The 13371-nt window shown below is 51.9% G+C and overlaps 1 protein-coding gene across 1 annotated transcript in view; it reads right to left on the bottom strand.

Annotated features, from left to right (window-relative positions):
* Positions 1–8263, bottom strand: part of ESYT3 (extended synaptotagmin 3) — a 43364-nt gene extending 35101 nt beyond the window's left edge. The window contains exon 1 of the mRNA XM_075547859.1: positions 7910–8263. Within this exon, the coding sequence (XP_075403974.1) occupies positions 7910–8263 (354 nt within the window). The remainder of the gene's footprint in view (positions 1–7909) is intronic.
* Positions 8264–13371: the final 5108 nt, after the last annotated feature.

Consider the following 13371-nt stretch of genomic DNA (forward strand, 5'->3'; position numbering starts at 1 on the left):
AGAAAGAGGAAGAGCCACTGGTGGAGGGCGCGGTGGCTGTCACCGTGGGCTCACCCTGAGCAAAGGCCGTGAGGATGGTGTGGTCGGAACTAAATGGCTGAATGGATGGCCTTAGTGCTCCTTAGAGGCGAGGAGGGTGAGACTTCCTCTCATATACTTTGAACATGGGTCAGGAGGGGCCAGTCCGTGGAGAAGGACCCCTTGCATGGTAAAGGAGAGGGGCAGCGAGAACGAGGAAGGCCCTCTGGGAGGTGAGTTGGCGCCTCGGTGAAAGCATGGGCACATGGTGAGCATGGCACGAGGCTGGCGGTGCCCTGTCCTAGTGTGCGTAGGGTAGTAGGGGTCGGAGTGCCTGACAGCCCCTAACCACACACAACAATATGGCTGCCCTGGCAGAAGATCCAGACATAAAAATGAGCAAGTGCCAATCAGGATGGGAAGCAGCAAGGTAAGAGACCCAGGGCTCAGGGTGCTGAGGGAGGCAGTGTTCAGGGCCCGAGCAGATGCCCAGATGAGCTCAGACTGAAGGGTGGGCCAAGGGCATCAGCCTGGGCAGGCCAGAGGGAGACAGACACCACCCACCTCCGCAGACCGCCTTCACAGGAAGAGCATCTAAACCACCCATGTTGGAGAAGCAGCTGGGTAGCTTATGGTGGGTTCATATTTAAGAATACCTTAAGAATACTGTTTGGAGAAAGTGCTCGTGATAGGATGCTCTTATGGGTCAAATGGCGTCCCTCCCGAATAGGTGTTAGCGTCATAGCCACACACCTGTGGCTGTAATCCTGTTTGGAGAGTGGGTTTTCTTTACTAGGTGACTTGGCATAGTGGTTACACATTGGGCTGCAATCTGGAAGGTCCGAAGTTTGAAACCAGCAGCCAGTCTTTGAGAGAAAGACGGGGCTTTCTACTCCCGTGAACTCTTACAGTCTTGGAAACTCACAGAGGTAGCTCTTTCGCCCTGTCCTCCAGGGTTGCTATGAGTCGGCATCTACGCAAGGCAGTGAGATTGGTTTGGGTTGGTTACGAGGTTAATTAGATCACACTGGAGAAGGAGGGGCTCTAAATCTGATTTAGATTAGATGCAGTTGCACATGGGGGTGGGCAGATGCCACCTATGGATTGCCCACAGCCAAGGAACCAAGGCACACCCAGGACTGCCTAAGAGGAAGGGTCAGTCTCACAACACTGAGATTGGCATGAGCGGTTAGCCTCTGGAAGAGTTAGAAGACAAAGTTCTGTTCTTGCTGGGCACCCATTTGTGGAGTTTTTTACAGCCGCGCAAGGTAACTCAGACAATGCTAAGAACAGGCCAACGAAGAATGCAGGAAGAAGGGGCAAGTTTTAAGACTTGTTTTCAGGTGCCTTCCTCTAGAAAAGAAGAGCAACCAAACATGAAGACCACTCTCTGGTGGAGGGGTTCTAAAGTTCTCTTCTGATTTCTTACTTTTAGGCCACTTCCAAAAGGCCTACAGCAGGAATACTTGACTTTTGTAACCAGGAAAAAGTTATCTTGGAAATTAAATAACAAATGGCCAAGGGATGAAGTGGATGCTTCCAGAGGCTTGAAAGCAGAGGCAGACTCTGGGTGCTTTTGAGGACGATAACCCACGGTGCACAGGGACTTCTCGGCAGCGGGGACACCCTCCTTTCTCACGCAAATAGGGCTTGCAGACCTGGGCCTAGAGGCTCAGGCAAATTTGCTTCCTGTTAGTAATTACCCTAGAATCTGCTCTCTCCAGGTGAAAGGATGAACTCAAATGACCAGGTCTATGGAAAACTTTGGGCCCAGAGACCCCCTCCCCCAAGTCCTACTATAGCTGACAAACCAGCGTCTCCTCCTTCAAGAAGGCTTCCTAGGTTACTTCCTCAGTGTCATCTTGTAGGAAGGATCACCCTCTGGTCTGTGAGTTCCTCACGGGTAGGGCCCTGTGTCACTCGTGTCCACGCCCAGCAGCACCCTGCAAGCCTTCCATAGACGTTGGCTGACTGCGTCAGAATGTGGGGGGAATGGATGGGTGCCCAGGTGCTGGCTGGGAGGCAGGAAGGCCTGCAGGTCGTCACTCATTGCCTCACCCTGCTTCGGGGCATGATAAGTCTGTGAAGCATCACCAAGACCCAGGGCAGAGACCCAAGGGTTGTGACCTGACGCGACCTGCGCCTCTTCCTTCCTGAGGACAGGCCTGACTCCAAGCCAGCTGATTGACCCATGGGGCTGCAGGGCCCTCAGCCCCATGGGTCACTAAGCCACCAGGGCTCCTCTCTCAGCGGATAAACAGGGTTACATGTCCCTAACAAAGCTGCCAGCTGATTCCTATCGGTCAGTGGAAGAGCAAGCCAGTCAAGACAGGAGACAGGCAGACAGACAAAATGCAACCTTCTACCCTACCTCAGGCCATTTCAACCAACTGAGCACCCTCCCCGTCCCCCCCCCCACTCCCACACATACACACACCTGATCCAGGGAAGTTTTCACCAAACTTCTCCCCTTATACTAGCCCCATCCTCTGACCCCCAGGGGGTTCCAAACTGTAACTTTGTGGGAGTAGACAGCCCAGCCTTTCTCCCACAGAGATACTGGTGGTTTCAAAGTGCCGACCTTGCAGATCACAGCCCAACTGGAAGCCACTGTACCACCCGGATTTCATAGCCCAGTCATCGCCGGGGCAAAAGAAATAGCTGAGAAACAACCCAGTTAGCCAAGGGCCCACTTGCCCATGACTCAACGAGGAACCTGTAAATGAATGGACCGGTGAGTGGCTGCTTGGCACACAAGTGCAGGCCTCCCGCAGAGCTTTCCACAGTCGTGCGGGACATGGCTGGGGCTGTGAAGCAATCACGGTTAACCCAAGAAGGGTCTTGACGAGCCCAGTGCGCTAAGCACAACCTCCGAGGATCAGAGGCAGCACAGGCTCATGATCAGTGAGCTGCCCAGGGTTTCGCCGTACTTGGACCTACACTCTGTGCAGGCGAATGCAGCAAGGGATGTCTTCTACTGGCCAGGTCTGCCAGGGGTCTCTCTACGACATGTCAAAAAACAGATCCCACTTTGAGGACTAAGGTGAGCCAGACCCAAGTAGTGGCATTTTCCATTGCTTCCTTTGAAAATGTGAGCTGCCCGGAAAGGCAGACCTACGAAGAGTTGATGCCTCTGAATCATGGTGTTGGTGCAGAATCCTGACATTCCGTGGACTGTCGGGAGAATGAACGCGTCTGCCTTGGGCAGCCACTTTGCTTTATGCACGCTGTCAGGAGGGAGCGGTCCCTGGAGGAGGACCCTCAACAATACGGACTGCCCCATGGCTGCAGTGCTTGCGAGGATGGCAGCTCTTCCCTCCGTGGAGTGGTGGGGCTGGCGCGACGTCACCTCACAACAAAGCAGCAGGTAGGTCCTGGGGAACCGGATAGTCTCCCTGACGTGTCTGCACACTCCTCTGACCTGCTCCACCCCTCTGCAGTCAGCCTGCGCCCAACATGACTTGCTTGCTGCTGGGACATCTCGTCATTAACTGCATATTAGGAAAAGGTAGAATTAAGGGGCCTGGAATAGAGGGACAACTCCACCGGACTCTCGCTCGTACTTGGCTCTCTGTGAACTTCTTTATACACACTCAACATCACCACATCCCGGCAGCAGGTAACACCTCCCCACTGCTCACGAATGCAATCGGAGAGGCTTTGTGATTGGCCCGAGGTCAACAGCTCCATGTGTGGTGGGGGAGGGGTTGCCCAGGTCTGTAATGTGCAGGACTCGGTGCTCTTGTTACTGCGCTTAGTCTCTGCCTCTGACAATCCCCAGGGTCCCTGGCGGGCAGCCTTCAGGAGCCTGGTGGCTGAGCAGTCCAAGAGCTGCTCCATGGTCCACTGACTGCCAGGGCGTGGAGGATCCCTCTGCTCCAGTTGAGCCTGGCTGGGGCCTCCAGAGACTTGGTGCGAACTAGAGCAGGATCTTCTCGAAGTGGGCACAGCCTCCAACCACAGGTGGGCAAGTAACAGGTGAGCTGAGTAGCCATTCCCCTCACGGGTGCTCCTGTTCTTTGTACAATTTGCATAACGGAACAGGCTTGGCCTGGGTCTGGGAGCCACATAAGAGGCCCTCAGGAGGCTCAACTTTTTTTTTTTTAAACACACAACACCACCGGCTTGTAAAAACACCTCTTCGTGCAGGTCAGAATCACCTCTCACATGCAGAGAAATCGGTGCTCAAGACAGGAACAGAACAAGCTAAAAGACCCACGTGTGCAGAAAAGACACCCGTTCATCCATTCACCTGGCAGCATGGCCCCACCGCACCCAGGCCCACGGCAGCAGAGGGAGGAAGGGGGAAGGGTGCCCGCTCAAGCAGGCGCCTTCCTTGCCCACAGCATTGCTGGGCGATGGACACTTACTTGAGGCTAGTCCCACAACCCTTATTTCCATTCATTTGTACGCACTTCACAGGCGTTTGCACAGACCACCAACGTCCCAAACCTGCTTCTTGTGTTGCGACCTACCAATCATGGAGGTGTCCCAGGCTCCAAGCCAGAAAGTGCCCTGGACACCACCCCCACCTTCCCACTTTAAAACTCAATCTCATTGCCATCGAGTCGATTCCAACTCATAACGACCCTGCTGGGTAGGACAGACCTGCCTCTGTGGGTTCCGGAGAGTAACTCCTTATGGAAGCAGACAGCTTCGTCTTTCTCCTGAGGAGCAGCTGTGGTTTCAAACTGCTGACTTTGGGATTAGCTGCCCAATTTATAATTCATATGCCATGAGGGCTCTGAGATAGTTTATTGTGCCAGCCTGGCCGATGAACACAGGTGGGATTGATTGAGGGGCGGAGAGATGGATGGCTTGGTGAGGCTCGCCTTTCTTGTCTCTCGCTCTTTAATCATCGGACCAGTGTGCAGCTGCCTTGCTTGTTCTGTGCCTCAATTTAAAGGGTACACTACCTGTGGGACGCCTAGCCTGTGGATTGTGTTGCTGTAAGTTGAAGTCCCTTTAAGAGTACACGATTGGAATTTACATCTCTGGAGCTGGGGACTGACAGTTGGTGACCTGGCTGACTGTTAGTGACCTATCTTGCTGTATGCTGCCTGTGCTGGGATAGCCTAGCTCTCTCTACAGAGGACTACCTGATGGCCCTCAAGACTTGAAGGACTGCTGGTGTCTCACAACTCTCTCACGGGAGTGAGTTGCACTGGGCCATTTGTACTGCTTTATCATTTAACTGTTCATTTCTTGTATTATGTATCAATCTGTTTATAATTTAACTATTCATTTCTTGTATATCTGTTTATAATTTAATTGTTCATTTCTTGTGTTATATATCCATCTTTATAAATATATATATATATAATTATCAGCAATATGGTTTTATCTCTTGAGAGAACCCTGTTTAATAATACAGGCTCCTTTAGAGATCACCAAGGATCGAGTATCTCCCTTCAGCCCACCTCTCATCCGTCCTCTTGGTCCTCACTTGGCTTCAACCATGTGTAGGTCACTCAATTGGCCTCTCCACCAGCCCCCTCTTCTTCGACTGCTTCCTGCAGGGCTTTTCCAAAACCCTCCACAGGCTCCTGGCAGCCTGCCTCCTCCTGGTCCCTGTGCACAAACATCGACCACACCTCCTGCACTTTAACCAGCCAAACCACAGGGTGCTCCCTGGCATACCAGCCATACCACACCATGCCTCCAAGCTTTGTTCACAGGTCCCCGGTACCCACAAAGTCCCAGTCCAAATGGCTATGTGATGCTGCCCTCCAAGATGGCCAACCTGGCCAGCCAGAAAGCCAAGGAAGTCAGGAGATTACGGTCTGCAGGCCATCTGATCTGGAAACCAGGTAGGGTCTACGGAATGGATTCTGTTCTGGCTCCTGGACCACCACTGCATTGTCTGTTAGGAATCTGCCTCTTGCCTTTCGGGTTAGTAGAAAACTGGTCCCCTGAGTAGAAGAGATGTCGTCATCTCACTCATGGTGCAGAGCTCTATGTCAGGGTTGCTTCTGAGACACCCCTCTCCCCCCCCCTCCCCAGGGCTGAATGGTGTATGAGGAGCCTCGCTGTTCTCATAGAAGGATACAACTGTTGGTCCAATTTCAGAAACATTGTATTTGCATACATTTAAGTGTCTAGAGAACTCCTGGACACCACAAGAGGGGGAAGGGAGGGCTGTGACATGGGCAGGTTTCATGGCCTGGGGCTGTCAGGTATATCACAGCAGGGGTATGACAGGAGGCTTGGGCTCTCTCCAGTGAGCAAGGGGTGCTGATTGGCTTAGCTGATTTATTCTTCAGGACCAGACATCCAAAGAATAATGAGGATGACCAAACTCTGTCCTGATATACCAGGAGAGCGGCCAGTCAGTAGGCTTTGTCTGCAGATGTATATGCTGTCAGTGTACTCTTGGCCCTCTCGTCCTCAATCAATACACAACTATTCACAAAGCCTTCGTGTCAATTCATTCAAAGGGGCTTCAAAAAGTTTGTGGAATTTCTCTACTATCTTTTCATTCCAAAATTTTCACAAACTTTTGGACCCGGCTGCTGTGGAGGCCAGCCCCACTGCTAGCAGCCCTGCCAGATTACAACTGCCACCTGGAAGGTTTGCCATGGCTGCCCTTTCCTCCGAGGCAGCCTCGGGGTCGGGGGGCCTGGAGCTGCCAAGCTTTCATCCCAACGGAGCTACAGGACTACCTTCTCTCTGTTTAGTAGAAAGTAGGGGTCCCAGTGGCACAATGGGTGCACGCTGGCCTGTGAACTGCCAGGTCACCGCAATTCAAAACCACTGGCCGCTCCATGGGAGAATGCTGGGCTTTTCTACTCCGACAAAGACTTTCATTCCTGGAAACTCATGGGGCCGCTCTGCTCCGTCCTCTCGGGTCGCTGTGAGTCTGCATGGCAGTGAGAGTCACGTAAGATCAGGTGTCAGCGGAGCCTTCTGATCGTTTTTCTCACTTTGCAGGTGAGTGCCACGTGCTGGTGTGGAGAGCTGCTGACCTAACTGGGTTTTAGGGTATGAGCTTCAGGCCAGGGGAAATCAGAGGTCTAGTGGTCTCTGGACATGTCCTGCTGTGGACCAAGTGTGTCCGGAGGCCACCTGAGAAGCCAGAGCCCAGAGGAGTGGTTGGTCACAGTCCGACCCTTGGAAATGGGCTGACATCCACATTGCCAATATTTCTCAAATTCACCTCGGTCCCTCTGATCGCAGTAAGTCAGAAGTGAAGCCTGAGACTTGTTGATTTAAGCAAGCAGGCCAGGTGATTCACAGAACCTCAAGTGTTTGAGAATACCCAGTTCAGGTCATTCCACTTCAGGGAACAGGTGTGATTGTGTGTGTGTGTGTGTGTGTGTGTTCATTCCACTTCAGGGAACGGTGTGATTGTGTGTGTGTGTGTGATTGTGTGTGTGCATCCCTACTGGGGGAGGGAGCTAGAGAAACCTACCACAAAATGAGGGCAATCCACGGGTCTTGGTCCAGACTCTCAGCCCCACCCCAGTGTCAGTCCCACCCCTCGACCCACCAACCCCAGCTCCCTCCTCTTTCCTGTCCTGGTCTCTGCGAATGAGAGCCAGAGCCCCTTTGCTGTCCTTGCTGGTTCCTCGGTGAAAGTTTGCGCTCTGCGCTCTCTCTTGGATTCACAGGTGGCTACTGTTGCCTGACCAGACACTTTGCGGAGCCGCAGACGCCTTTGATTTTCCCTGGGCGTGGCCTGTCTCAAGCTCTGTGGCCTTTAACTGAAACCCAGGTGGCCCTCGGGCAGGGTCAGCGGCGGGGATGGGGGAGTGAGGGGGCGCGGCCCGCAGGGTTCCGGCGCGGGGTCAGGGCGCGAAGTGGGACCGTGGCAGGGCTCCCCCCACTCGGCTCTTGGGCACCTCGGCCAGCCCCCGCCCCTTGCACCCCCCCACCCCGCGGCCCCGCTCACCCAGGCGGGCAGGTACTGGCCCAGCAGCTCGCGGCTGATGAACTGGCGCTCGTTGTCCAGGAAGTCGAAGGCGGCAGCCAGGCGCCCGACCTTCCCGTCGCGGTTCCGACGCCACCACATCCACAGCAAGGCGCCGAGCAGCAGCCAGGTGATGCTGAGCCCCAGGTAGCCGGCGAGGTAGACGGGCGCCAGGTAGAAGATCACGCGGGCCGCGAACGTGTAGAGCTCAGGCAGCAACTGGCTGGCCAGGCGCGGCTCGCGGCACGGCGTCCGCTGGCCTTCGGGGACACCCGGGCCCCGCGGGGCACTCGAGCTATCCGGGGCGCCGGGGGCGCAGGGCTCTTCCGCTGCCATCTGGTCGCCTCCTTTCCAAGAGCCTCACCTGAACTCAGGTCCCCGCACCCAGACCCGCGGGTACATCTGTTCAATCCCAGGCGCGGGCCTCGGCGCAGCTCCTGTCCCGCCGCTGGGGGTCTCCGCGCTCCCAGCTCTCCGCGGCGCAGCCCAGTGCCCGCCGTGTGAATGCGGGAGCAGGGCCGGGCGGCCCGGCGCTCTGCTCCGGGTTGGGCCTTCGATTCTGGGAGTCTCCTCCCCCAGGTGGCAGAGGGCGGAGCCAAGTACATTCCAGGGGCTTGGCAGACTCTGAAGCAGATGCCACACGTGAGGGCGCCTTCCAGTCCCAGTATCCCGCACAGTCATCGGCCAGCGGGGCGCTGTCGCCGAGGCCAGATCAGAACCTAGTATGGACCAGATGCGCCCCAGGCAGAGCATGACTCACGGAGGTATGTGGGCGGCAGCTTGTCATAGATAACCACCACCTCAAACCTGTTCCTACACCCAGTCTGCAATACACAGCCTCTTTTAAGACTCTTAAGCCTCCGGAGAGATGCACGCTAGCCACTAAAGTGGGCGGGGGTGGGGGCACTGACTGCCTCTGGACCTCCCACTGGTCCCTACTACCTGCAAAGCTGCCCCCTCCTTGATGCCAGCCCAGCCTCCGGGTGCTCAGGCCCTCACCCTCCACCCGCCCTCTTCCATCCTTGGTGCAGAGTATTAGCTTGGATCTTCTCTCTTGCTTCATCACACCTGCAGCTGACAGGTCGCTAGTTTAGGGACAAAGGGGGGAAGGAGGTGTCTTCCCGGATGCCTGCCCTAGCAGAAATTAGCTGTCCATACCACAGTGAGGGGGCTTGGAAAGGAATCAGGTACACTAATTAGACACCTATGGGCACCGGGCATGCTCAGACCCAAGTCACCTAGCCCCAGTTAGGAGGTCCACCTGGGCGCACACACTAGGCACTAGCGATGTGACAACACGCAGATGCACCTGAACTCAGCCAATAAGGTCGGTCAATACCCTCAACCTCGCCTTCCCAGCCAGTGCAAGCCCAGGGTGAGGTGCCTCCCTCAGGCGGGCATGACCCCAGGCAGCCTGCTCACTCTCGGGATTTCCTTCTCTTGGCTGCGCACAGCGGGTTCCACTCCTCTTCGGGCATTCCTTCCGCGTGTTTTTCCACGCTCCCCTGAAACACGTTTTTTTCAGTCTTGACCTTTCCCACGGTCCCTGCCATGTGGCCCTACAGGCTTTCCTTTTGCGACTGATACTTGAAACTTCCCTCTCCTTCATAGAAGGTGCTTGGATTATGAAAGTGCTCTGCTGCATGAGTTCTTTCAGTGTGGAGAGGCAGGGACCGAGTAGGAACAGAAACCTAACAGCTCTCAGCAACCAGATCTTGGGCCCCTTCCAGGGCACCCCACCTAGCAAGTGGCCGGTGGATGACTGTGCACCTGTTGTCTCCATGGACCCTCCCCGAGTGAGCAGACCCCACGGAGCGCTGGATCTCCCGGTTCAGGGAGTCAATCAGCGAGGGAGGGCATACGTTTTAAGTGGCTCACACGAAAGGGTGCACCCATTATTGAGATGCGATGCTTTGGGATTGGCGAGGGTAAGGGAAGGATTGAGAAGGACTGGCTTTACTGAAGGATGGATGCATGGACAGGAAGCAGAAGATACATTCTCTTTTCCTCTGCCCCCTCAGTTCTTCTCTTTCTCCGTGGGTAAAGAGGTTTTCGACAGCACATGTGTTCCTAGTGGTCAGAATATCTATCCCCTCTTCTATTGCTCTGGGCTTTCCAGGACTCAGGCCGAGTTGAAGCTGAAAATACCAGGGTTGCCAGGTGCTAAGAGTCACTTCTGATTCCTTTCGGCATTTCAACCCCACATACAGCAGAGGGAGACCCCGCGGGCACTGCTCCAGCCTCAGCACTGTTAATGAGCAAAGATGTCCCGGGAGGACTGGTATGCACCTGACCCACGCCAAGGTATTTTCAATCACCCATATATATGTGAAAGCTGGACAGTGAACAAGGAAAACAGGAGCAATGATGCATTTGAATTCTGGTGTTGGCAGAATAGTCAGTATACTATGTACTACCACCACCTGCCTGTCAGTTTGTCATATTGTGGTGGCCTGTGTTGCTGGGATGCTGGAAGCTATGGCCCAGGTATTTCCAATACCAGCAGGGTCACCCAAGGTGAGCAGGTTTCAGCAGAGCCTCCAGACTAAAACCAGACCAGTAAGAAATCAGAGGAGTTGGCTACTGAGAACCTTATGCATGGCAGCAGAACACTGTCAGATATAGAGCCCCATGATGACGCCCTCAAATGGGAAGGCACTCCGAACATGAGTGACGAAGAGGTGCCCTCACAAAGTCGGGTCCATCAGAATGGCCTGGCAGGAGTAAGGCTCTGACTCAAAATGACGAGAAACAACTGCAAACTTCTATTTCTAATCAGAATGAGGACGGTACAAAGTGTGAATCTAGAGAAGTTGGAAGTTGTCAAAAATTAAAATGGAACGCATAAAGATTGATACCTAGGCATTAGTGAGCCAAAATTAGCTAGTACTGGCTATTTTGAATTTGTTTACTATGCTAGAATGACAAATTCAAGAGGAATGGGATTGCATTCATCACCAAAAATGAAATTTCAACATCTATCTTGAAGTATAATGCTGTCTGTGATAGGATAATAGCTATATGCCTACAAGAAAATTCAGTTAATACCACTATTTTTAAATTTTACACACCAGTCCCTACAGCTATGATGCAGAAATTGAAGGATTCTACCAAAGTCTTCAGTCTGAAATTGATCAAAGATGCACTAGCAGTGCCCTGGTCATTTTTGGCTATTGGAATACAAAAGTTAGAAACAAAGGGGAAGAAAGGACTTTGGTGATAGAAATGAAGCTGGGCTCTCATGGTAGAATTTTGCAAGACCAATGACTTCTCCGTTGCAATACTTTTTTCAACAACATACATGTACATGTAGCCTTCTCCAGAGAGAGGACAGAAATCAAATCGACTGGCCCGATGGGAAGAGATGATGGAGAAGCTTATTTATCAGCAGCTAAAGCCAGGCCTTTTCATAGCTGATTCCTTCTGCATAATCTGGAAGCCCCGCTGAAGCAGGTGACCCTGCTGGCATTTGAAATTCCAGAGACATAGCTTCCTGCACCACAGCAACACATGAGCCCCCACAGCACAACACACTGACAGACAAGTGGTGGTGTACATGAGTCCGTTTCACCTCACAGTGATACAACAGAACAAAGCACTGCTCAGCGCTGGGCCAGCCTCACAGTGGTTTTGTGTGAGCCCGCAGTGGCAAATGCTCTCCTGCTGAGGGACTTCCTTTTTTCTTTTTTTTTTGCTTAAGTAGATACGGACAATATTTCTTTCTTTTTTTTTTAAATCGTTTTATTAGGGACTCATACAACTCTTACCACAATCCATACAGGCATCAATTGTGTAAAGCACATTTATACATTCATTGCCCTCATCATTCTCAAAACATTTGCTCTCTACTTAAGCCCCTGGCATCAGTTCCTCATTTTTCCCCTCCCTCCCCACTCGCTCATGAACCCTTGATAAATTGTTTTAACGTTTTATTAGGGGCTCATACAACTCTTATCACAATCCATACATACATCAATTGTGTAAATCACATCTGTACATTCATTGCCCTCATCATTTTCAAAACATTTGCTGTCCAAAACCATTGATAATTTATAAATTATTTTTTGTCATGTCTTACACTGTCCGACATCTCCCTTCATCCACTTTTCTGTTGTCTATCCCCAGGGAGGAGGTTATATGTAGATCCTTGTTATCGGTTGCCCCTTCCCACCCCACCTTCCTTCTACCCTCCCGGTATCACCACTCGAACCACTGGTCCTGAAGAGAGATCATCTGCCCTGGATTCCCTGTGCTTCCAGTTCCTGTCTGTACCACTGTACACCCTCTGGTCTAGCCATATTTGTAAGGTAGAATTGGGATCATGATAGTGGCGGCAGGGGGGTGGGGGTGGGGAGAGGAAACATTTAGGAACTAGAGGAAAGTTGTAAGTTTCATCGTTGCTATACTGCACTCTGACTGGTTGGTCTCCTCCCTGACACCCTTCTGTAAGGGGATGCCCAGTGGCCTACAAATGGGCTTTCGGTCTCCAGTCCACACTAACCCCCTCATTCACAATGATATGATTTTTTTGTTCTGATGATGCCTAATACCTGATCCCTTCAAAACCTCATGATCACACAGGCTGGTGTGCTTCTTCCATGTGGGCTTTGTTGCTTCTGAGCTTGATGGCCACTTGTATACCTTCAAGCCTTTAAGACCCCAGACTTTATAGCTTTTGATAGCTGGGCACCATCGGCTTTCTTCACCATATTTGCATATTCACCCGCTTTGTCTTCAGCGATTGGTTCGGGAAGGTGAGCATCATAGAATGCCAATTTAATAGAACAAAGTATTCTTGCATTGAGGGAGTACTTGAGTGGAGGTCCAATATCCCTGCTACCTTAATACTAAACCTATAAATATATGCACATAGATCTATTTCCTCATCTTCATAAATAAACATATTTAGATATGTACATGCCTTTATTTAGACCTCTATAAATGCCATTTGTCTCCTAGCTCTTTCCTCTATTTCCTTTGTGTTTCCTCTTGATGGACAATATTTCTAATGCTTTAAATTACAGGGTATTCAGAGTATCGTGGATTGAATTTTGTTCCCTCAAGATATTGCTGGCTTGAGGTACACATGTAGTCTTTAATATTTTGGGTGGTTTCTTTCTAGTCTTTTTTAAAAAAATCATTTTACTGGGGGCTCTTGCAGCTCTTATCACAATCCATCCATCCATTGTGTCGAGCACATTTGTACATACGTTGCCATCATCATTCTCAAAACATTTTCTTTCTATTTGTGCTCTTGGTATCAGCTCCTCATTTTCCTCCTCCCTCATGAACCCTTCATAATTTATAAATTATAATGTTTTGTGTGTCTTACACTGACTGCTGTCTGTCTTTTCTCTCTCTAGTCTTACTGGCTTTGCTTGCTTGTTTTAAAAGGAATATGTACTGGATCATATCAAACGCTTTTCTAGCATCTTTAGATATGA

The sequence above is a fragment of the Tenrec ecaudatus genome, chromosome 4 (genome assembly GCF_050624435.1).
Source record: "Tenrec ecaudatus isolate mTenEca1 chromosome 4, mTenEca1.hap1, whole genome shotgun sequence".
In the NCBI taxonomy this organism is placed as follows: Eukaryota; Metazoa; Chordata; class Mammalia; order Afrosoricida; family Tenrecidae; genus Tenrec; species Tenrec ecaudatus.